Raw genomic sequence first — 24966 nt, 5'->3', positions numbered from 1 at the left:
CACGGTTTTCAAAGCCCTCATTAGTAGGATGACAGCAGTGACCATGTGTGAAGGAAGCAACATTGCCTGGGTGCATAAAGCCCTGTGACCATGGTAAGCCTTTCCCGAGCAGTGTGGGTTAGCAGGGTAGAATGGAGTTGAAAGTCTAAAGGTATTCTAGTAGGAAAAGTTGAACTTTTAAAATATGGTCTAATTCGCAACCAAGAGAATCATTAATTCAATATTGTTTTGTCTTTCTAGCTTACCTTCATTATATATTTTACAGTTAGCAGTTGGCAGCTGCTTTAAACCACTCAGAGACATACACATTCAAATTAATGTTTGCTGGAAAGCTGTGTTCTTTCCAGATGAGATGACCAAGTCTCTTTTAATTTCTTCACCGGGGCCTCAGAATTATCCAGGCAGCCAATAGGTCTGATGGGAATGCTTATATATTTAGAGAAAGGCTGCTTGACCACTGAGTGATAGGTAGGAAAAAGGTGTCCATTGTACAAACACAGGAGCACAACCATCGTGTTTATTAAGTGCCTACTGCTTGCTAGCATTCCGACACAATGATGTACCATGGTCACATGTTCCTGCCTTTCTTGAACTTTCTGCCCAGTCAAGGAGACAGATGGTCAGATGATCAGGATAGTGGGTGTCTAATTACAAATGGAGACAAATGGTCTGAAGAAAATAGTTTTTCGCAAGTGTGTAAGTAAATAAGCCGTCCTAGACTTGAAGCTGTGGGTGAGGACAGCCTGGGATGGATGGTCTAAGAAGCAGAAGAGGAACATTCCATACAAGGAAAACAAGAATAAAGGAAAAATCGCCTGTGTGCACATATAAAGTTTTTGTGGTTGAAAGAGCACAGCATCGTCAAGACCTGAGGGAGTACCCATATGGATGGCGTCCTGGGGAGCCGTGGGGGGGAAGTGGTGGAAAATTAGTCTGAAAAAGTATGCAGGGGGCAGGCCACATGGGGCCTTGTAGAATTCATTAAAAATGGGGATTTTGTCCTGAGATCAATGGGAAGGAATAGTTGTGGAAAACCATGATCAAATATGTTCAAGGAACTTGGGTTTCCACTGACATAAAAGGCCATGGCAGCTAGTCACTCGGGTGTTTTTTTTTTAATGCAATTGAAATTTATTTGTCTGTCTACCTACCTGTTTATTTATTTATTCACTTATTCCCAGCTTTATCGAGGTATGATTGCACATATTTAGGTTTATATACGTGATTATTTTAAGGTGTAAAACATGATGATTTAGTATATGTATGCATTGTGAAATGATTACCACAATCAAGTTAATTAAGACATCTATCATCTCACATTTAATCCAGCCTTTAGAACACAAGCAAAACCCAATATACCTAAATGTATGGTGGCTCTAGATCATGACAGGGCACTTCATAAATGCCACTGGACCAAGGCCAGTTGTCTGATCTTACTGATCTTACAATTCCCCACACCCTTCAACCTTCATCTTTTCAGTTTAGGCAAGGCAATGATTTAACACACGAACAGTAAGTGAGTGGTTGCTCTACTGATTTCTCAAGGAAGCAAAAGGAGACAAGGACAGCAAGGAGGGCACCATCCAAACTACAAATAACACACTGTCAGAATGAAGTTTTGCATCCTATTAGTAATTTGTTGATGTTAAGAGACTGGACAAGGCGACATCACTAGATCTTGGTCCCTTGCCATTGGTGTTTTGTAAATCAAAATTAAGCAAGAACTTACTTTCTAGGGAAACTCAATGCACTACTTTGTAGGTATGGTGAGGGTGAACCCTTTAAAACAACAATGCAAAAAGAGACATATATTGATATAATGACTTCTCAAATAAGGTCCCACAGTAACTGTGTAGCAAGAGATCATGTAGTGTTAATTGTTTTGTGTATGTATGGGGGAGAAAAAATAACTACCCTTTACTCAAGATTACACATTTCTATGATCTTCGTGTCTTTACATTCAGTTGCCATTCTGACTAAAGGGCCTTCAGATCTGATTAAAGGTCCACCCTGAACTTCTATGTGGGAGACTTTTCCAGGGCAAGCACGCACAGGGATTCACCCAATGGCATTCAGTCAATAAATATACACATCAGCTCGCCAATAAATCTGCACAGTCATTGTGTCTTCCTTTTTTTATCAGAAGGATCTGGAGATTGCTATGCTTTCTTCCCTACCCATAGTCCTTCTTGACATTGCATTAAGTGTTCAGACTCCCTCTGCAGTCATTTTATTTGTAATAGTGTCTTGTGTGTTGTGTCTCCTAGCTCTACATACAAACCACCACGCTTACAATCTCCATGAACCTAAGTGCATCAGTGGCGCTGGGGATGCTGTACATGCCGAAAGTGTACATCATCATTTTCCACCCTGAACTCAATGTGCAGAAACGGAAGCGAAGCTTCAAGGCGGTAGTCACAGCAGCCACCATGTCATCGCGGCTGTCACACAAACCCAGTGACAGACCCAACGGTGAGGCAAAGACAGAACTCTGTGAAAACGTAGACCCAAACAGTAAGTAACTCTCCTTTCCTTTCATCTTCCCATCTTGCATCAGTAAGCTCCGCGAGATATGGTGTGAGCTTGCCTTTCTTTGAAAAAGTACCATGACTATGATTGTCTTGGATAATGGGTTGCCTTGGTGAATGCTAACCTTTGCTCTTAAGAGTTTGCCTCATTCTTGCCACCATTTTCTTTTTGCTGTCTGTCAGAAAGAAGCTTTTAGAGGTTCTGCTTCAGAATTGTGAAGTCTCCCCCTTGCCTCGCTTCTTGTCCTTTTGTACCAACCCCTCCAATTGGCATAAACACAGCTGTCAGGTTGTGAGGTAACTTTCATGACCCCTTCCTGTTAGGGGAACAACTTCCTGTTAGGGGAACAACTTCCTGTTAGGGAAACTTCAACACTTGATTGATTGTAGCAGTAGGAATGAAATTGGGATATTTAAAAACCTTGGAAACACAACTTTTTTCCACTGCAACACGAAAGTGGAAAAAGTTATGATTCTTTACTAAGCAAGGCTTCTAGAAACAAAAACATAAAATATTGAATAAAGCTGGCAAACTTTCATCCAAGTATACCGGCCCAGACACTTCTATGCTAATGGCATCCCCACCTGGGAAAAACATGTACCACACCACTGCAGAGGAGTGAAAGACATTCCATGAAAGACATACGCGTAGGGGCGGGATTAACGATGCTATGTCAGACTTGATACGCTACATGGCATATCTGCAACCCGTGGTTTGCCTTGAGTCACCCCTGCAAAGACCCCAAAGAAGATGGGCATACAGACACCACTTTTTTTAAAAAGAAAAAGACATTTAGTCAGAGGCTAAATGCATAGAATTCCCAATTGCTGATTTTACTAACACTATTGTGGTAAGAGTGAATTTCAGACTAAAAATGTGACTTCTAGGATTTATTTTCCAGGAATATTTTGACGAGTTCCATATAGAATGAGGCATATTGAAGTGTTCCTGATGCTTCCTGTTTTTAAAGTAAAGGAGGATTCAGGTTGTCCGTTAAGTCATTCAAGACACATTATTTTTCAATTATGAGATGAATTTGCTGTAGCCAAAGGCTTATTGCCAAGCAGAAAGTCCCTATTCTAAATACTCTGAGGTAATCCTTTATGCTTTGCAAGTAAGAGAGAGATCTTCAAAAACCAGGAGGCAACTGAGTTTGATCCTGACAAATATTGTGCAAAGATCCATGGTCTTAGCCCTTCTCCACATTTCTAAGTAGTTAGTTGAGTGAATATTGTGAAACACTTTGAGAATATGTAGACAAGTTAACAGAGACTTATTAACAACATCACGGGCTTCACTTTGACTTTTCAATAGAAGAGATTCTCGGACAAGTTGAGAGGCAGGAGAAGGAGCTCACGGAGAGAAGGGAGAAACAGAATGGATACACAGGATCTGTTCTTGTGTCTTCAGAACAGATGGTCACTGAGAGGAGGGGAAGTGAACGGTGAATTGCTATGGTATTCATTGTGATGTAGGAAGAGACTTTGGGTTGAGACAGACCTGGGTTCAAATCCAAGCCACTCCTCTTACCAGCTGTATGGCTTTGAGAGTCATGGAGCTTTTCTAAATCTCAGCGTTTTGATGTAAAAAATGGAGATAATAATATCCATGTCATAAGATAAGTGTGTCATAAATTATCATGCATGTAGAAAATAGTGTCAATTAAATTTTAATTTCCTTCTATTCCTGAAAAGGCAAAAAGATTTGCCTAAAAGTTATATAGATATGATGGTATGTTTAAAAGCGTACTAAACACGATGAGGTAGACGGAACTGATTCACAAAAAGAAATATTTCCATGAACATACTTATGCGTCTATTTATATGTATATCTGTATTGATAAATATACGTACATAGTTATACTTCCATAGAATTTTATTCTAGGGCCCCTTGTCATATTTGCAGTTCACAAAACCCTTATCCTGGAGACATTCTAGTAGCAGTTTAACATTTATATCTAAACACAAACACATACACACGCAAATTTCACTAGCTATGCCCCAAATCAACAACCAGGAAATAAGATCAAAAGTCTGTATGTATTTTAAAAAAAAGACCAAATTAGAAGTTTTGAATTTGGACAATTAATTCAATACTATGCTAATTATTAAGAATAATTAGCTTTCAAACAACATTTCACTGTTATTAACTTTTAGTGATTAGGGTCTATCCTTGTTGAGGCTGTATGGGGTATGATAATGGCTGTTAAATTGCTAATACCAACACTAACACTAATACTAATACACAGCCTCCTTTTCAAATAGCCATTATGCAGAATGCTTTGTGTGGACGCTCTCTCTTACTCCTCACAGTAACTCTGTAGAATGGGAAGTATTATTCTCATTTTAATGAAGAAACCTAAGCTTAGCGAGATTAAGTGATATTACCAAAGTCACACATTTAGTTAGCAGCAGAGGTTGGACTGAAACCCAGGTCTGACTCCCAGATCCCTGCTTGTTTCTCTTTGCTGCTGTGTTTCTTAGAACATGAGTGGCACGTTACAATGCCAATGCAGAAATTGGTCTTTGGGCTTGCTCATTTGCTAATGCAGCTTGCATTTAAAGAATATAATGATGTATGGTGCTTTGAAATGTGTTATTGCTTGCTTTGTTGTCTACAAAGACAGGAATAAACTGAACTCAAAGAAGGCTGCCCAGGTAGAGGCCTCATCTTACTAACTCAAAAATCCAAGTGTCTTATTACCTGTGTCAATCACAATTATTCCATTTGGAATGCATTTGGTGCCTTTCCCTTGAAAAAGTTTTACTGGGTTTTGTCATTGTTGTTTTGGGGTCTACACAGAGCAAAGATAAACAGTTCCGGAAAAAATAAAACCAAATATAGCCTTTGCGTCACAGACAGTCCAAAAACTTTTAAAAAATTGTTTGTTCTTTTGGTTTTGTGTAGACGCTTCCTAAAACACCATACATAATTTGAGTGGATATTTGCTGAACCATAGGAGGAGATTCATGTACCTCCAAACATTGGGGTTTCTGATGGCCCAGCTCTCAAAGATCCCGAAGAGGAATCAAAAGACCTTATCTGCACAAAATCTGTCCAATAGAACTTTCTGCAATGATGGAAATGTTCTCTACCTGTGCTGTGCAGTACAGTAACCACTAGCCACATATGGCTATTGGGAGCTTGAAATATGGCTGCTTAGCTGAGGAAATATGCTTACCATTTTACTCCATTTTAAATAATTTAAATTTAAATGGCCATCTGTAACTGTGGCTACTATATTGGAAGGCAGAGCTCTAGAAATTAATATATCTTAATAGCAACGATGTCATATTAGGACACTCAGGCTGAGCCCATATTGGAAATGCTTCCCAAAGTTTTAGCAATGATGCTGATCTGGGATAAAGTCAACCCAAAGGAAGGAAACATTTAAGATGAGACAAAAATGCAAACAAGTAGCTGTTTAAAATGATCTAATGAAGTCACTAATATGGAAATAGTGGTATTATAGATAACAATTATATTTGGAAAACCAGTCTGTAACAATGCAAAAATGTATGAATGTAGGAAAGAGCAGTAATAAAAAATTCAATTAATGAAAAGTGACAGAAAGACTATTCCGATGGGAGGAAACATTATTATTATATTCTATTTAATACCAAATATAGCTCAAATCATCTCAAATTTCTGAACTTTGGTAACAGACAAATTATTTGCTAAAATTAAGCTATGTGGTTAAAAAGAAACAAACAGAAGCACAGACCATGCACTTGGGAAAGGAATGTGTCTTTCCAAAAGGGAAATTCCATGCGCTATCCTCTGAGGGAGGGTATCGGGGAGGAAACCGAGTATATAGTATGAGCTACAAAGTAAATAATGAAACAGAAATGTCCCCTTATTCATTGTTGCTCTAAACACTCAGTCTCAATGTATTTCAATCCTCAGTGTTTTCGTTTTTAACAGCTCTGCTCCATCACTGCAGTTTGCCATCTGGTGCATGCACGCTTCTACTCATCCAGCTGCACACTGCAACGACATGTCCACATAAAACGAATTTGCTTGTTGGCTTCATAAGGGCAGAAATTAAAACTGCCCAAGCATTGCCTGATTTTTCCCCAAGAAGTTCAATTTTCCTCTTAGGTTGCTTCTCCAGTTAAGATGCCATTGTTTGAAAGGAAAACCTCTTTCTGTATGGAACAAATGAAAAGCAAATCTCAAAATTTTAATGTATCTGTGCACTACAAAACATGTTGGATGTTCAGAGTTGAGCCAATGCTTGTTCATTTCTGAACTCAGATTGGAAAACAGCAGCGGGTATAGAGGTATAGCTCAGCCACTTAATGAAGGGTTTTTTTAATACAAACAAAATTTCTGTTGCTAGAGGATTGGAAGACCCTGACCTAATTTGGATAGCTTTAGATCTGGCCACGATGATGCCTTCTCAACAATTTTTTCTGCAAAGGGCACCTCAAGCTTTGGTTCTTGAATGTGTGTCCTGAATTTGGCATGTTTTCCTGAGCTTTGTATTACTGATTTTGCAGATATATGTTCATGGCAAAGATGTAGATGCCAGATAAACAGGAGGATTGGGTGTGCTTGGGGACTGACTTACTGATGGCCACCAGGCCCCTTTTCCAGTTGGATGGATAATGGTACCTGAGGCAGCATGGCTTTTGGGGGATGTGTGGGTAAGAACCGCTGCCTTCCTCACTTGGACTGGTCAGAACCAGAAGATGCTCTGTGAATTATCCTCTGGTCAGATGCTCTCCTTATAGAGGATCATGATGAATAATGATGAGCATCCCTAAGCTACCTTTGTCCTAAACTACCGTCCATTTTCTAAACCAATGCCCCCAGACAGTGCAGAGAAACTCCCCCAAAATCTGGACTGGTTACAGAAAGTTTGTTCTGGAAGGCCAGTAGCAACTAGAGATGTCAGGCATGTGGACAGCTTGGGAAAGACCCGTTTTGCAGGTGGGAATGCATAAGTGATAAATGACCCTGAAATAGAGGCTGGACTTACACTACGTGAAAGACTAGGTTAAGCCAATGAGCACACTGTATGGTGAAGCACACTTTAGAAGAACAATAACTTGCACCTAAAACAGAAAATCTAAAATAAGATATTTTAAATATAAGTGTACATTCTGATGCTATTTTTCTTTTACTACCATTTTTGCATCTACTGTAAGGAAAATATATAAATAAAAACTTGGTCTGTTCTCAAAGAAGGCAAGTATTACATAAAATAGTAAAAGATAAAGAAGTATTTCATTAAAAAAAAAAAAAACTCCAAGACTCAAACTGCTAGAAAATGGATGTGGGTGTCAAATTCTATACAAGTAACAATGCCTAGAAAATTCTGGAACACCCTCCCATGCTGTGTTAATTTGCCGTGGTTTTTTGTTTTGTTTTGCTTTTTCATTTGTTTGGATCCCTAACATTCTGAACATTACGTTGTTTGTTTCATCCTTCTGGACTAACCTCGCAGGCTGGTCACCATAACTGTACTAGGCTGAGAAAAAAGGGATGGCAACAGGAAGAAAAGGATGCTCTGATCAGATAGACACATTACTTTGGGGCTGGTTCCCTCAACTACTCCAGCTCAAACGAGTAAACCCATCTGCCTAAAACCAAGAGGCGCCAGTACTCCCATGTTCAGAGGTACCTGAATTGTGGTGAACTGGTCTACCAAAAGACTATCAAACCCACTGAAAGAGTGGGAATAAAGTCTATGGTCTCTATCGCAGCCTCTTCTCCAAAAGGAAAAAAAAAGAATAAAAAGGAATATTGTGTGCACATTTATTTTATCCGTACCTATATATTTACTTTTCCTGTAGACTGCATACCACCAGTAAGAAAGAGTGTACAAAAGTCTGTTACTTGGTACACTATTCCACCAACAGTATAGCTTTTGCCTGCTTTCCAAAAGGTAAGAAACAATCTAATTTTTATTTATTTGTGTGTTGTCTCCACTGAGAATTAAAAATGTTTTCATGAAAACTCTGCATGATTACCTGTAAATCTATTCACATGAAGAAACGTGTTTTCAAAGATGAGCTGTTTGTTAAGCGTAGTGCAGACAGCTGTTAAGGGTCACGTGCCTGGTTTATTCTCTGGAGAACATGTGTATAGCGTGTGCACGTTTGTCTTTCCGGAACAAGTAGTCAATGGTGGCAGAATTGGTGCTGGCCATTCTGGTCCATAGTTTACTTTAAAAATACCAGTGATGAGAGATTATTTTTAAATGGATGTTTTCACATTCTGGTTTTAGAAGGCAATGTGGAAAACTTATAAGGAGAGAAGGGGGACGTTTTACAAGCCTAGTAAAAATGTTTTTTCTGGTTCATTTATTAAATATTTCTAATAAATAATATCACTTTTTTATTAAATGTCATTCCTAGAAATGTGTTCATTCAAAAAACAATGAATGGCCTTCCCATCTTAAACCCAAAATGACCTTGGATCCTTCTTTTCAGCAAAGAAAGAGAAAGTGTTTGCTGGCTCTGCTTGATAATGTGTTGAAGATGGTTTGTGGCTCATAGTTCTGCCTTAGAGAAACACTGAACCAAGTTCAGTCATTTCACAGAACAGGGAACAGTTCAATGAAAGGCCACAAGAGTCAGAGATGAGTTTCAACATTATTCAAACCCAAGAATTACCAATAAATACCAAGAGTATTCAAACTAATAGCTTAGAAGAAATAGTGGATTGGGAGGAGTGTGAACTAGACACAAGAATGGACTGGCATAAGAATTCTAATTGATTTGCCATTGATGCCTACAGATTATCTGGGGCTCTCACTAAACGATATAAAGTTATGAAAGAATAATAGTAATATTATTATTATCATCTCCCTGTTTCAGCCTAAGAAATATAATATAGTGGAAAACAACACTTGCTTTGGCAAACATCTTTGTCCAGCTGGGAACAGGGCATTCCAAACTGTGGGAAAATAAACAGTAGAAAACATGGAGGGGAGTTATTAAAATCATGCAGTTGCTTTGAATAAAAGATTCCCTTTGGTTTCCTCCGGACCTCTTATTGTGCTTATAAAGTAGATAAAAAAACCTATCTCTAGAGTGACTCCAAGAGAGAGAAAGCAGAGAGGTCACATTGGGTTTGGGGGTGGGGGTGGAAATATTGCTTCACAATGTGGGCTAGTCTCACTTTCCTATGTTGCTAACATGGATCTTTTTATCACATCTTTGCTGTGTTTCTTTGCATCTTTGTTTTTGTAACAGTATTCTGAGTACAAATAATATCTCGCTCTTTCCATATCCATTTAGCACTGTAACACAGGACAAGAGTACTTTCAAGGAGTAATTACGTTTCCTGTTGATTTTAGACGGATGCCAGCAACAGAGTCTTTAATTTCGGATGTATTGTTCACATGGTTATTTCCTTTCCCATATCAACACGATCTGTCCTAGTTTCTAAATAGGCCATTCTTTTCTCCCCATGAATATATAACTGTATTCCAGTGACATCTCAAGTTTTTGCAGTACAGTGCTTGTCAAAACACTGCAGCTCATCATTGTAATAGTCCTTTTACATGCAACTGCCTGAGAATAAATGAGAAGGAATTTTCCCTGGGTAAAAACGATAGATTTAATCTCAACCCATTAAATATTCTCTTTAGCTCCATTCTAAGTTGATACCTCTTGGTTTAAAGGGTGTAAAAATAATATGTAAGTCAATCTTTCAGTTAAAAAATTACTTTCAGGATGTGCTGTTTAGAAATAAACTTAAACTTTTTGCTAGGATTGTCTTGTTTCAAAGATTTTGATTAGGTGCTTTCCCTTTCTGCCAGTGTTAAGGTGTCTTGACAACTTAATGAGAAACATCTCATACAGCTCCTTGAAAAATAATAAGAATAGAAGTTGGTCTAAGTCACATGTATTCAAAGAAGGAAGGGGTTTACCTTGTTCAGGTTACGATGAGACTGGAAAGCTTGGACGAGCAGTGAAAGAAGGTGCTAAATGTATGTTCGAATCCACTTCTATGTGGTTGTTTTCAAGAGACGAAACAGTAAAGAAAAACCTATAGATTCAAGAGTGAATGTTTGTACTACTCAAGTAAAACTTCGATTTCAGCCACCGTGCCCCAATGGTGGCACACTATATAGAGCAAATCATTCTGCTTGTGGGGGTTGAAGGAGGCGGGTTCAAATTCAAACAAAACAGAATGCAACCTGCTTTGAAAATGCCTTCCATATACTGCCTGCCGTTAAGAGCATTCTCCTTTGACAAACATGACAGGCCGGACATTGGCTGAGTCAACACTGCCTACAACTTTTGTTTGAATGTTGAGAAATTTTAAAACTCCGCAGAGTGTTATCAATTTAATGACGTGCACTTTAAAATGCAATTAAGCAACAAAAGTGCAATTAATCTGGCATTGTCATCAGGTCAGGAAAACAAGTTGTTTTGTTAGGAGGTAAATTTTCACACCACAGGATGGAGTTCTCATTAAAAAACTTTAAGAGTCTAACTCAGCCTTGCAAATATGGACATTTAACAGTGGAGTCATTTTTTTACAAGATATCTGCTTCTGAGAAAGTACATTGGTTGTAATATTGTTGCCATTTCACTAATGTATTAAATGATGTTGTAAAAAAATTGGTAATCTCTTGTTTGTTAAAATTACTATAATGAGGTTATTTCACATTTTCAAGCTTTCTAGAACTGTGCGATCCAAGGTTTTCTGTCATTTTGAGACTCTCCCTCCTCTGTAACATTCAATGTGATGTCTCGGAGTTAACTGGAGACTCCCTCAATGTAAAAACTATTTTGAAGCACTCTATAAGTATAGCATAGCAAAGAATATATGTTATCTGACCTTTGACATGAATCGCCTTAGAAATAACTGCAGCTATAAATCTTTTTGGCATATTTCTTTCTGCCTAAAAGATCTGCGAAATACCATCATTTCTCTTATCAGGGGTTGATATCTCAGCATCCTCAGAAACCAATTAATATTTGCCATCTCAGTTCTGCAACTTCAGTTCAACTTAAAGAAGGGGATAAAAGTTCCCGTGGCAGGATTTCTACTATTTCTTAGCATAAAAGAAACATACACATCATGCCCCAAAGTCATGAAAACCATGCCAAGGTTTACATTTAAGCATGTCACCACCACATCTGGGTAGGATTTATGAACTGCAAGAGTATTCTGAAGTTGGGTCAATCAAAGAAACATTTATCAAGCACCTCTCCTATGGGCCAGCCCTGAACTTACTAGGAATGAGGGACAGAAGTGGACAGAAGTGGACAATATCATCAGGGAGCCCAGATCTGATGGAAGGCTTGAAGGTAAGCAATTATAATTCAGAGTGACAGGGGCTCTTAGAAGAGATCTGTACCAAGTGCTACCAAGCTACATGTGGAGAACATCACCCAGGAGGTTGTGTCTGAGTTGGTCTTAGCAGATGAAGGAGTCTAGGCAGCCACAAAGACAAGACACTCAAGGCAGGAAACAAGTATGCACAAAGAACCTGGAGTACAGAAGAATGTGGTATGTCTTGGGACTAGAAAGCAGTTCGGTGAAGCTGAAGTGTTGTGTTTTGAGGCAAACGGTTTCAGGAGATGACACATAGGAAGCAGCCAGGGCGTAAAGGGAACTAGTTGCCTTTATCTCTGTGCCTTTAGCAGAGGGCCTGACTAATACTAGGTTCTCAGAGACTACACACGGGATGACTGCAGTGCACTACCTCACAGACCAAAGGCACCTAGCCTTCCCTAGAACGTAGTACCTACACAGTGAATATCAAATAAGTAATTATTTATTAATAATAAAAAAAATCAAGTCTACAGCCTCAGCAAGTGGAATTATATTCTCCCAGATAAAACTTCCAGGGTCACAAAGACTGCCCCGAAAAGGCAATTTTTGACCCTGATGTCACAGATTTCAAAACTACGATGTAGTTTTTATGTACAACCTTAAAACTGACAGCCAGTGCCACATCCGCACTTGCGTAATGTCTCTTTTGATGAGCTAAACCCATGTGTAAAACCAAGACAATGTTATGCTGATCTCTCCTTTCATGGACCAAGAGCATCTATACTGCTTTTCTTTCAAAGGGCATGTGAACTTCAAAGTTACCATTGGAAAGAGATCCTACGCACTTGCTTTAAATGGTTATATAGCTTCTAATTTGATAAAAACATAAACAACCACTTCGGTGGTTTTCTGATTGTTAAGTGCATTTTCTTAGAGACTGGCATTCAAGACAGATTTTGTCTTTTAGGCCCCAAGTTTGCATTTGAAAAGAAAACAGCGTGTGCCCTAAAACAAGGTCAGTTAATCTCTACAATCTTTCTTCCTCCCAATTACTGTGAATGAGCATCTTCTCAGAACTCAAGTGACCATGACTCTCCTTTCTGCCTACTAAAGACCTGTCTCAGCTTCGCAGATTTTTTTTTTCGGCTGTACAATGGAACTTGGATGCATTTTAAATTAACTTTCTCTAGGAATCAAAGGTAATCATTATTTCTCTTTATGATCCCCATGAATATTCTCATTATTTTTTTTTCTTTTCAAGTTTAAGATTAGTTTTGAATTCTCTTTACATCTCTGCCCTCTTTCAGAGTAACCTCTGAGGACCCAAGCTTGTGCAAAGAGGATGGAGGAAAGCCTCCAAAGTCTGTTCTTACTGAGCTGGCCCAAACACTTAGAAGAATATGACCGGAATCAGCAATCCCACTTTCTGTAAGTGTTGGTCCGAGTATCGGTTATGACCTTGTGTGTGCTGTTGCTTTTCTCTGGCAAGAATAAGGAAAACTAGGCCAGGGTCCTAACCTTGGCTCTGATACTTGAGGTAGAATAAGCCTAACCACCTCATGGACCTCTGTGATAGTGGATAAGTTGTGTCCTATTTGATCTTCACTTTCTTCTTATGAAAGACCAAGGCAGCTTTCTTTGATGGAACACCATGGAGATGGCATGCAATCATATAAAGAAAGACCCTCCTTTATAAAGGGCTGTGCATATATAAGGTAGCATTGTTAGTCCCTGCTCATCTCTCTGTTTTATCTGGCTTTCCTTTCTCCTCTTTTTTTGTGGTTACATTTTTTGTCTACGATAAACCATCAGAATTGGAAGGGATGATATCTAGACTGCCAGTGAAGTCAGGCAACCTTTTCTTTAGGTACAGCAAGCTCTGTTTTGGAGATGGGTCACTGTGGTCTTTTGATGGTTCATTAATAGTCTTCTGGCTTGGCAAAATTGACAGAGAAGGCTATCAGTCACTCGGCAAGGCTGCTGTGAGACACGTAGTCTCATACCACCTGATATATGAACCACTCCATGTGATTAACTTCGACAGGTAACTCCAGGCCAGCTGGCAAGCTGAAGAGCATTTTAAGTACAAATACTAGTTCCGGGGTATGTCTTGAGTGATAGAATAATGACTGAGTGGAACAGAGTCCCTTAATCTTTGCTTGTGAAAACACTTTGGTTTCCTTTCAAGGCCGGGATACTTTAACAAAACCTCCCAGAGATATTTGTTGATGCTTTGGAGTTTGGTATTTACTAAGCTTATACCAAATATAGAACTGCCTGGGAGGGCCAGGCTTATGCATCTCAGTCATCGAAGGACCTAGCATAGCGCTTTACAACAGTTTAATAATAATAACAACAATAATATCAGTGATGATGATAATAATGGCATCATATCATCTCTATTGCTACAGACATACAAAGTGCTCAACCATCCACTGAGACAGATCTTATTGTCCCCACTTGACATGATAAAACTGAAACTCAGAGCAGTGAAGTAACTTCCCAGTGACACCCACCAATGAGTGGCATGTGGGTCTCCTGTCCAGAGTCCTTTCTAATAAGCTTTTCCGAAATTGAATGGAATAGGACAAAACATTTCAGTATACGTATTCTATCTAATCATCATTTATTATTTTCCTCAGTTGATTCTAGAGGCGCTCAATGTCCTGAAGATGAGATAGGCCCTCCAGGGCTTCAAGGCAGAAATTATAGACTGATTTCAGGGCTATTTTGGAATGAGATGTGCCCTCTTTTTTTTCCTTTATGGTACTGCAAATAATAAGACTCCTTGTGTAATTTCACCTCCGCTTGGATTCTTTTGGTGGTCTGAAAAATTGAAGACTGTAGGTCCTGCCTCAAAGAACATGGCCTTCTAGAGCTGGAAATGTTTAACTTTTAAGACTTCATTGCAATTCATAGTATAATGTACTCAAGGCCTACTGGTCAGCCTGGGCTAAGTGTAGCCTGTTCAGAATTACAATCACAAGTCATCACATATTGACAGCTACGAGCAGATTCCACCTCTGCATCAGGTGATCGAGTTTGGCATGGGAACCTAAGTGGAGTAAATTAAACTCAAAAGAGTATTTACTAGCATTAAAAATGGCACTTCCCTGGCACACAGATGTGAAAAGCTAATTCCCACCACAGCTTCATCACCTGCTCCGTCTCTCTCTGCTTTTGCCGTAGCAAAGCTCTGTAAAGAAACTGGCCACCAGGGTCATTATCATCTGTGTTAGCTAAAAATTTGATTAAGCTGGCCTCCTAGGGCTAGCATGAAAAATGCTCGATTTTCGTTCTGAGAACTTAATTCCTCTTTCCCTCTTTTCGTCATGTTTGCAAATTTCATTTGCATTTTAATTTCCTGTGGTTTGCCAAAGTCCAGACTGAGACTTGAGCTGTTGTTTCCATTCAGGTGAAAAGTGCAAACACACCTGACCACCTGCACTGGCGTACAGTCCAGCGATTGGCCAAGGCAAGTGTCTTTTTGCATCCTTCTAAGCATCCTGAGGAAGCTTTGCTACCTAGCCCACCAATGAATTTAATGAACGGAGGAGGCCTTGTCCAGGTTCCAGGACGAGCTTAGTCCTGGTGGTGCTCATCGAATACCAGCAATGTCCTCTCAATATTCCAAAATAAGGAGAAATTACACTAAAAAAGTCTTGAGGCTTTGGCCCATTAGAGCATTTTCCAGGGGCTTCATTTACGAAAGACATCAATGCCACCAAATGAGGGAGAGGTCCCTACTGTGATCTACTGGGATACAACCTTAAGAAAGCCAGTCTCTTTTTGGGTACTGGATTTTCAGTGTGTTCTGAGTCAAGTTGCCGGTTCAGTAACATCAATGGGGGCTCCTATCCGACTCCCATCTAAAGGAAAATAAAGTGAAATAGGGGATCAACGGGTGAGACTCTATCATTCCTGCCAAGCAGGCAAAATGCTGACTCTTTAGAAAAGATCACCTCTCTGTGCCTCAGTTCCCTCGTCTGTAACATACAACCTCACATGGTGGTTGTGAGGACTAAAGAGTAAAGCCCTTAGAATAGAGTTTGTCACAGTAGCTGTTCAAATGCTAGCCATCAGTGTTGCTGTTACGTCACCTAAAGTTAATATATTTTTCTGTTTGTCTTTCCTCTAGGAAAGAATGTGGAGATTCCAATCTGATCCTCTTCCATGTGATCTCTTGTACCCATTCTCTTTCTGTACCATACACAATAAAGTTTGAAAATTTCAAGTAATCTGTCTGCCTCTGACTTTTGTCTGGAAAAACCTGCAGAGTCTTCAGATCGAAATATCAATATATCGCTTGTCTTGTCTTCAAGCTATTTAGTATTGATCATTTTTGCAGCAATGATGCCTTAAAGCCAAAATTTCACTGTGCTATCAAAGGAGCCACCTGGGAAAGCACATTTAAACACACTTAGCTTTCCTTTCATTTCATAACACGGCACATTTTTCCTGACTTTAGGCATAAAAGACATTCAACATGGTCACCATCGTGGCGATGTTTACATTAAATTATGACTAGCTTTTAGTACCCAGCTATTTAAGGTAATAACTAGAATCAATTTTAAAATCCTATTTATGGAAGAAAATTTGCCTAGAAGAACTCTTCTGATATTCATTTCAGCTTACACTTCAGTCTAATTCAAAGGCTTTGTTCCCTACCGTGGTGCTCATCAAGGTGTCACCTGCATTTAACCACCTTCCCCACAGATTCTGATGTACATCCAGGTTTGGGAACTGTTTTTTAAACCTGTCTGATAATCAACACATGCAATATGGTGTTGATGTGATGGAGATCACTTACACAGCAGAGTGTTTTCCAGGATATTAAAAAGACTGTTTTAAAAAAAACATTCAGATTTATCTCACCAGTGGCATCCACCATGTTCCCAGGAAGTCATCTTTAGCTGTCTGCTGGCGCTGTGAGAAGCTATTTCAAGGTCTCCTCTCAAGAGACTCTTCCAGACTGGTGTTGCAGACTAATAAAGAGGAAGCTAATTGCTGAGATCTATTATTGGAGTGGAAAACATAGCACCGTCTTTGTTTAAGGCTGAATCTCCATGACAACATCAGATAAAAAGCTGGGTTAATGTTTCTGTTCCCTGCACTCAGTGGGCCACAGGTCATGGCCTTCTGTAAGTAAAGTGTGCCGATACATTCTTATGCAATCATTCCAAGCTACTCAGTAGGGCAACTCTGAATTTATTTAGCCCTGAAGTCTTCAAAGAGACTCCTATTTTCAAATCTTCATCGATGCCTTTCTGCCCAATCAGGTAGTGAAAATTGTCAGGATAACCATTGCTTCAATTACCATTGCTGTTAAAAATTGGCTGTGATCTGATGGCGAGGCAGCCTGCTCCTGAGGGTGCTGGAATGTGCACTCCTAGGTGCTAAATTCAGCTTTGCCCCGCTCTAGACTGTGATGTGGGTGCACTGCTTACTCTCTGTGTGTTAGGGTTGTTATTAGGATTAAATTAGTTAGTGCTTACCATATGTTTAACTACAATGCTTGATATACAGTATAATGCTCAATAATTAGCTGTTACTCTTACTACGAATCTCACCAACTGAGCTATAGCTGCTCAGTTCATATGGTAGCCACCAGCCACATATGGCTCTTTAAATTTAAGTTTAATTAGAATGAAATAAAATTAAAAATTTTGTTCCTCAGTTGCACTAGCCACGTTCCTAATGCTCCATGGGTACATATAGCTAGTGACTGCCATATTGGACTGCAAAGCTATATAATATTGCCATCATCACAAAATGTTCTACCAGATAATGCAGAGCCATTGCCTAGAGAAAGTCAACAGGAGGATAAGAACTTCCTTACACAAGGGACAACTTTCGTTCTTAGCACTCTCCATTGATGGTGAGAATAGTCTGCAGGTTCTCTCCGAGAGTGTGGAGGCCCATTTCCTGCGTGGCACCTAGCAAAAGATGGAAAGATGGTTTACATTGTGGAGTGTGCAGTGAATTTTGTGACCTAAAAAAAATTGTTTTCCAGAAATGCTTTTCTCTCAGCTTGGAAGATTCCTCTCATTTCTTTCATACATTATTTGCAATGCTCTATATTTATTAATTCAATGGTTGCACGTAAAAGCAGGTAAGGTGGCAACTTTGTAGTCAGTACATGTCTTGTAGATCCCTGTAGCTGGCAGAGAGGACAATTTATTAATCACCACCCAAATTGAAGCAATGTACGTATTCATTTGGCAAACCGGTGTTGTTCCACAGCAGAAAAGCCAAGTTAAATATTCGAGGATGTGAACACAGTCTTCACCCGGTCTCCAGCAGCACAGTTCCAGGCACTTTTCACCCGTGATCGGCCAATTTTGGAATTCTGATGTCGGCTGGAAAGTGCTTGGTCCTTTTCCTCAAATTGATGTGTCTCATCTGTCCTCTGTGTGGTTAGACCCTGACGCGATTGCCTGGCAGGTGCTTTGTGAATGTTTGAGGGTGAGGGAAAAATACAGGCGAAAAGCAGAAGATGTCTACCATTTTCAACCAGCAGAAGTTTTATGTGAATCCTAAACAGTCAGTGATGCTGTGCATTGTCTGGCGGAGCCTCTGCTATCAATTTACATTTTGGGAGAACTTTTACTGTAAAGCTCGCACGGAAGGCTGGGAACAAGGACCAGTGTAAGATACTTCATCCCATACCAGCTCTGCCAAGCCGGCTGAGGACACTACAGCTGAAGGGAAGTCTCTCCCCGCATCTTGGATGCTCGTTCCTGAACTCAAGCCGTAAAATGGTCGGAGGAGGGAGGGGAAGGGAAGAACTGTCTCAATTTGTGAACTTGCGTACAAGCCACACATTTTTTTTTAAGGACAAAACCAATTGATTATATTGATCACTAAATGTTGTCTATAAAACACTATCAATGAATCTATATGCTGGAAGTGCAGAAAAAGATCAAAAGAAAAATCCACACAATTTTTTTAAAACTACATCGTCATCAATTAACTGTGACATCAGCCTGCCCTTCTATAACATGTTATAGTTTTGTTTTATCATGTGCTTGCACATATGGCACCTCCCGTTTTCTTCAGGGCATAACGCTGAGGTAGCTGGTGTCATCCTCACCTATAGAGGGACAAACGACAACTCAGGGGGTTATGAAAATCGTCCAAGGTGCTAGTGACAGAAGTAGCTTTAGAAACCCTTCTGATCCCATTATACACCAATGACTCTTCATGAAGGAGCCACAAGATTTATAGACTAACAAGTTCATTTTTAAGCCAAGGACAAAAAAAAATCCCTCATTATAAAAGATTCAGATTTATAACGCAGTCTGGAAGAAACATTTTTTTCCTTCTATCTGTAGATGATCACCAGCAATGAGGAGCCACTGATCACCTTCTCTACGGGAAGGAAAACAGCTCAAGCCAGATTGGAGAACAAAGATAGATGGCTATAGATGAAGGAGTGAATTCTTAATAGCAGATGATGACTTATGCTGTGTATCTCTCCAGGCCAGGAGGCTGGCATGGCTGAGGGGAGGGCCCAGGAGTCTGCCTGGCACTGCTTTTAGCCCTCCCCTTTCAAGGCAGTTACCACGCGGGTTATAAAGGCATTGCATACGCTCAATTTAAATCCAGGCTTCTTCTTTTTAAGCAGATAACCTTGTGAGGATTACTAAAGAGGTTAAATCAAGTCTGAAAAGAGAAAAGTTTATTTCCTTTGTCTACTAGTCTTCTTTTTAATGGAGCCTGACCCCAAACGAACTAACATGATTTGTGGAGTGCTTACTCTTGTTAGAGACTGGGCATATAAAGCTGAGACACAAGAAGCTCCAGCTCCTCCAGAAGTTTACATCCAAAGGAGAAGACAACTCCTTGTCAGACACGTTGCATGGATGCATAATACGAGTTTGTGTGGAGGGCTGAAAGTAGGCATTTCCTCCCATGAGGTGGCAGGGGACGTTCCAGTGACTTGAAGAATGAGGCAATATGAGGGAGGGTGTTCCAGACAGAGGGATCATTGTAAGTCAAGTCAAAGTGAATGAAATGGTGGCAACATTATGAGCAGCAGTGCTGGGTAGCAGATTGAGTACTTCCTACACACCAGCCACTATTCCAAGTACTTAACATGTATTAATCTATTTAACCATAATCACCTTATCAGATATGCATCATTAAACCCATTTTACAGATGAGGAAAGTGAGGCACAGAGATTTTAAGTCATATTTCCAAAGTCACACAGCTAATAAGTAGAGGATCTTGCCTGCAAGCTCAGCTATCTGGCCCCAGTGGCCATGCTTCTAACCGCTGTAGTGCCTTCCAGTGATAGGTACATGGTGCGTTTGAGGAAGATCCATTTTCTAGTGGAGTTGCACCATGGGACTTCTCAATCATAGTACTACTGACATTTGGGGCTGGACAATTCTTTGTTTCAGAGGGCTGTCCTGTGCATTGTAGAATGTTTAGCAGCATCCTTGCCCTCTACCCACTAGATGCCAGTAGCACCACTATCCTGCAATTGTGCACATGAAAATGTCTCTAGATATCGCCAAATGCTCTCAGGAGGCGCAATTGCCCCAGTGGAAAACCACTGGACAAGCATATGACACGTGAGGCTGGAGAAAAGCAGAGAAATACATTAGAACTCAACTGTGAATATCCTCACATTCCATTCTGAAGGCTGTGGGAATGTAGGCAGTAGAAAGCAAGGTGCCACTTGGGGTTTAGTAACTGAGGAGCAGCAGAAAAGCTGTTGCAGAAGCATTAGGACGGGAGGTGCTAATGAGAGACACACACACTTCTGAGCTCTCAGGAACAGGATGTATTCTCAGACTTTCTAAACGGTATGTTCAAAAGCCCTAAAGCTATAGGTAGCAAAGGATAATCTATAAGAACAGTGCAAAAGTTCAGGCAACCGTTTCACCCATTTGTCCCTGGAATGCAGCCAATCCCTGACTTGAAAGCTCAAAACTCAGAATTGCATTTCGGGTAAAAAAGCTTCTGGATCTGGGAAAAAACTGACCACCTAGTTTTCTTAAGAAGATCTAAGAAGAATCTAATTCATGTCATGTCATTGTGTAAGTGTGTAGGTGTGGAGATAGTTCTGTCAACTTTGGACAGGCCATTCCTGCAGAAATATTTACTGGACACTTGGCAACCATGGAAAAAAATGGAAGTATTCTCCCCGTAAGTTTCTAAATGGACAAAATTTCAAGCCAAGGGGATATGTGTTCAGAGCAGCTCTTTTGTAAACAGGAAAAAAGGTCTGTGTACTTTCTAAATATTCAACAGTAAACATGTTACTTTTGTAAAACAAAAGGTGGTTTTAAGATGACCTAATTCAGAACTGTACCTCAGATGGCAAAGAAACACCGACCTAATTGTACAATTCCATCCATTCTTCAAACACCAGCTTTCTTCTTTTCTATTACCTGTTTTGGCTTCTAGTGAGTTCTTTACCATGTCATTGGGAAGGATCAGAAAGGAATATTTTCTTAGCCTTCTTTATAAGATTTCCATGACCTTTTTGAATCTAGTGCAGCTGCAAGCTTCTAACCAACTTCATAGTTTCAAAGATGGAATTCTCTTAAGAAGAATAGCTTGATTGCTTACAAAGTTATCTGATCCCAGAAGAAGCAAGCAATGCTTTGCTGACAGAAAGCCAGCCTAGGGTCAGAGTCAAGACCTTTGGAATCAGACGTGGCATCACTCTGAGACAAACATCTCCCCATCTCAGCTGCCACATCTGGCAACACAGGGATTTGAATACCCTCATTAACCAGGTTCTTTCAAGACTGGGTGAGGTGGCACAAGCTAAGGTCCCGGGATGTGGTCTGATGCGTGGCTGTCATTCCGTAATTGATATCCCTTCCCATCCGGCATTGAAGAGAGTCATTCAGGACTTTTGGGAGATCAGACCTACCTTGGAACCCCTTGGGGACTCTTCTTGTGTTCAGAGAAGGAAATGATCTGCCTTCAACAAGAACACACCCTGGCCACTTGGTGAACCTCCCTCAACTCAAGGCAGAATCCTGCCCTCTCAACCCATCTCACAGTGTTCTCAGTGACACTGGGGGGCCTGGGGGGCTGGAATTGTAGGAGACAAGCCTCTCGGCATCAGCAGCTCTCCTGGGAATAACATCAGGCCCTCAGCTTGCATTGTAGTGGGAAAAATACGTGCTAGAGAACATTGTCTGCAACACTTTGTTTTAGAAAAGATCCTCAAACAGAAGGCTTAAGTCTAGATCAGGCATTCGACTAATGATTTGAAATTTTAAACAGCTGGAGGTTTTTCAAGCTTCACGGTTTGTATTTGAAGATTGCTAAGCTTTTAGATTCTTCACAAATAGTAAATAGATTTAGTCATAAATATCCCATAATATATGCTTTGTTCCTTTTATTCAGAGGCAAGTTGCAATTTCTGATCAAACATGATAAATCGTTATACAGCAGCCATTGGATACAGCAGCCAAGAAATGCGGTTTCCGCACTGATGAAAGGCATGTAAAGACATCGAACCCCAAACATCTGCCAAGCGTTGTTGGAAAAGAGGGCATTGAGCAATGTCTTGTGGCATTTCACGGACAGCAAACAGCTGGCGTGAATGTAAGCAGTTTTAAGATGTCAGGAAGAAGTTCAGATCGTAGGATTAGGTGACCAGCCTCGTCTCATAGGTGGCTCCTTCTTTCCTTTCAGCAGTAAAAACGCTCTCTTCTTCTCCAAGACAGACGGTAGCAGAACAGAAAGCAAGCAGTCAGAAGTGCAATCGACAAAATCCTAAGAGGGCAACCAAAAGGAAGCATTTTCTCCTCTTTCTTCCGGGGAACAGGAACATGAAATTATTTGGACTGTTTGGGGACTGCTGTTACCGGGCATGGTGTTGGCACCAGCAGCAGTCCACAATGCGCTTGGGTCTGTGCAATAGTAGGAGCTTTGGCAGAACAACAGATGGGACCTTTGCTGGCATGCTGCCCAGCCTCTCCCAGAAGGTGCTTTTTGTTCTCAGTGCCGTTGATTCTCCTTGGCCGTGGGAGGCCTGGGTTCGGGAGCTCATACAGAAGATGCATGTGGTTGACTATGTTTCATGCCATCCCTCTGGCCTCAATAAGAGGTGGAGGAGGAGTGTAATTAAACTGGTGGCAGGAGCTTCATTCAGAAAACACCCTCTTAGCCTAAAGAATGGATGATTAGTTAACAGGGATTCCTAACAGAAGAATTAGGAAGAAGAATTCGCTAGAATTATTTGGAAACCAAACACCGAGTTGAACAGAACCCAGTATTATTTATGCGATTCAGCCCTGCTAATTGTCATCTCCAATTAGGCATTTTCAGATGCTAAGCTCCCGATGATGAGAGCTGTTTTTTCCTTCTTGCCATTGTATCTTCACCACTTCGCACCGTCCCCGGCCCATGGTAGATGGACAATCCACTTTGTGAGCTAACATATAAAATACAATGGGAGTTGCCATGCATCTATTTTCCACTAACGTTATTTTACCCACATGGATTCGATAGAAGAAAAGGATATGATGAGAGGAGGAAGAGAAAGAAAGACAAATTATTCTTCTTACTTTGCCTGTTCAATCTAGAGCCAGGCCTCCACTCCTAGGGGAAAGTGAAGCCTCAGCAAAAATGCATAGAGAATCCGAGTAAGTGATTCTGCATTCTTCAGCTTCTGCAGTCCCGGGCCTTAGCAATTAATGAATAGTTTAAGGCAGTGCTTCTCAAATTTTTATCCATATGGTCACCCAAGGATCTTGTTAAAATGCAGGCACGGATTCAGTAGATTGCTTAGACTCTGCATTTCTAACAAGCTCCTGGGTGCTGACCATGGTGCTGGTCTTTGACCACACTCTGGATAATGTAAGGGATTTTGAATTTGACCATGCCCAATTTTTGCCATGCAAGCTGACTTTAAAACCTAACCCCTCTGAAAGATGTGAGTCCACTAGACTCCAGCATTTTAATCTAACCTCACAGAGTCACTGTATAATTAAATAGTGAATGTGAAAACTTGGCATAATTCAATTGGCTATTGTTATCTGTGTTTCTGTCTGAGTAGAACACATAAAAATATGGCAAGTTGTAATTTCACTTACAAGGTGTTTTAGGTTATTTTTGCAAGTAAGATGGTTTAAAGCACCTAGAATAATAAAAATATAAATAATAAAATATTCAAGCCCCATTTGCACTGTCATATATACTGATCTTAATTATGGACTGCAGATTTTCATCTAATTGCTAACAGTAAGTCAGCACTTGAACAATTAGGAGGAGGAAGGGGTGCGACTTATCATCGTTGGAAGTACAAAAACACTTTTGTTTTTCAAATGTCACTATGACATTTCAAAAAAAAATTCAAAAGAAAGATAGTAATAACAAAACTAATGCAAATATTAGTCCAATATTGAAGTCTAGTAAATGAGGCCTAGATGATCACCGACTGGAATACAGATGCTCTGATTCTGTGGTTCTCAGCGCCGGCTGCCCATCGAATCATCTGGAGCCCTTTTAACCTGCACCCACGCCTGGGCCCCACCACCCAGGCTTCTATGTCATTACATTAGGATGGGGTCCAGGCAACTGTAGTTTAAATACCTCCCTGGGTGAATCTAATGGCAGCCAAGGCTGAGAACCCTTGCTCTAATGCAGATTCTCAACTCTGGTTCCACAGCAGCAGCAGCAGCATCACCTGGGAACTTATTAAAAATATAGAGTCTTTGGGCACCCCACAGACCTGCTGAGTCAGAAACTCTGGGGTTGGGGCCTATCAATCTCTGCTTTCAGAAGACCTCCAGGTGAGTCTGATGCATGCTACTGGAAGTTCTTTCTTGGAAAGGATGAGGGTCCTTGTCAATGTTTTTACCCAGAGACTCTTTTGAGGGGCCATCAAAAGATCTCATGTTGAGACTTTGCGGTTGGATAGCCTACAACCTAAGCTGTGGTGTTAATTCTAGAATTGGCTCTGCTACCTCCACGCTGGAAGTCTCAGCAATGGAAGGAATCTTAAGGTCATTTTGTTGAAGATGTAATTGTCACTATGCCATCCCAAAAATGTGATCATGTTTAATGCACCTGAATACCTCTACTGATAGGGTACTTAGTACCATCTGATTTAATCCTTTCCATCTTCAGACGCTGACTGGGGACAGACTCCTTACTAAGTGTTTTACAAAGATGACTCATTTATGCTTGACAATGACCCCTGAGGTAGACGTCATAAT

General features: G+C 40.3%; 1 protein-coding gene across 13 annotated transcripts in view; it reads left to right on the top strand.

Moving 5' to 3' along the window:
• The window catches only part of GRM7 (glutamate metabotropic receptor 7), an 822228-nt gene that overhangs the window by 761486 nt on the left and 35776 nt on the right, over nt 1-24966 (top strand). For 2 of the 13 annotated variants that reach the window (XM_070576689.1, XM_070576698.1), the window contains 2 exons: nt 2268-2514; nt 8331-8422. In XM_070576689.1, the coding sequence (XP_070432790.1) occupies nt 2268-2514; nt 8331-8401 (318 nt within the window). In that variant the 3' untranslated portion in view covers nt 8402-8422. Of the gene's footprint in view, nt 1-2243; nt 2515-8330; nt 8423-9779; nt 11112-12739; nt 12788-12885; nt 12972-13079; nt 13201-15187; nt 15248-15910; nt 16011-24966 lie in introns of those variants that run through there. The other 11 variants (XM_070576692.1, XM_070576699.1, XM_070576688.1 and 8 more) reach the window with 10 other exon arrangements.

Source organism: Equus przewalskii, chromosome 15 (genome assembly GCF_037783145.1).
Source record: "Equus przewalskii isolate Varuska chromosome 15, EquPr2, whole genome shotgun sequence".
NCBI classification, from domain to species: Eukaryota; Metazoa; Chordata; class Mammalia; order Perissodactyla; family Equidae; genus Equus; species Equus przewalskii.
Note: the sequence above shows the minus strand (reverse complement) of the source record. Positions and strands in the feature narration are given on the sequence as shown.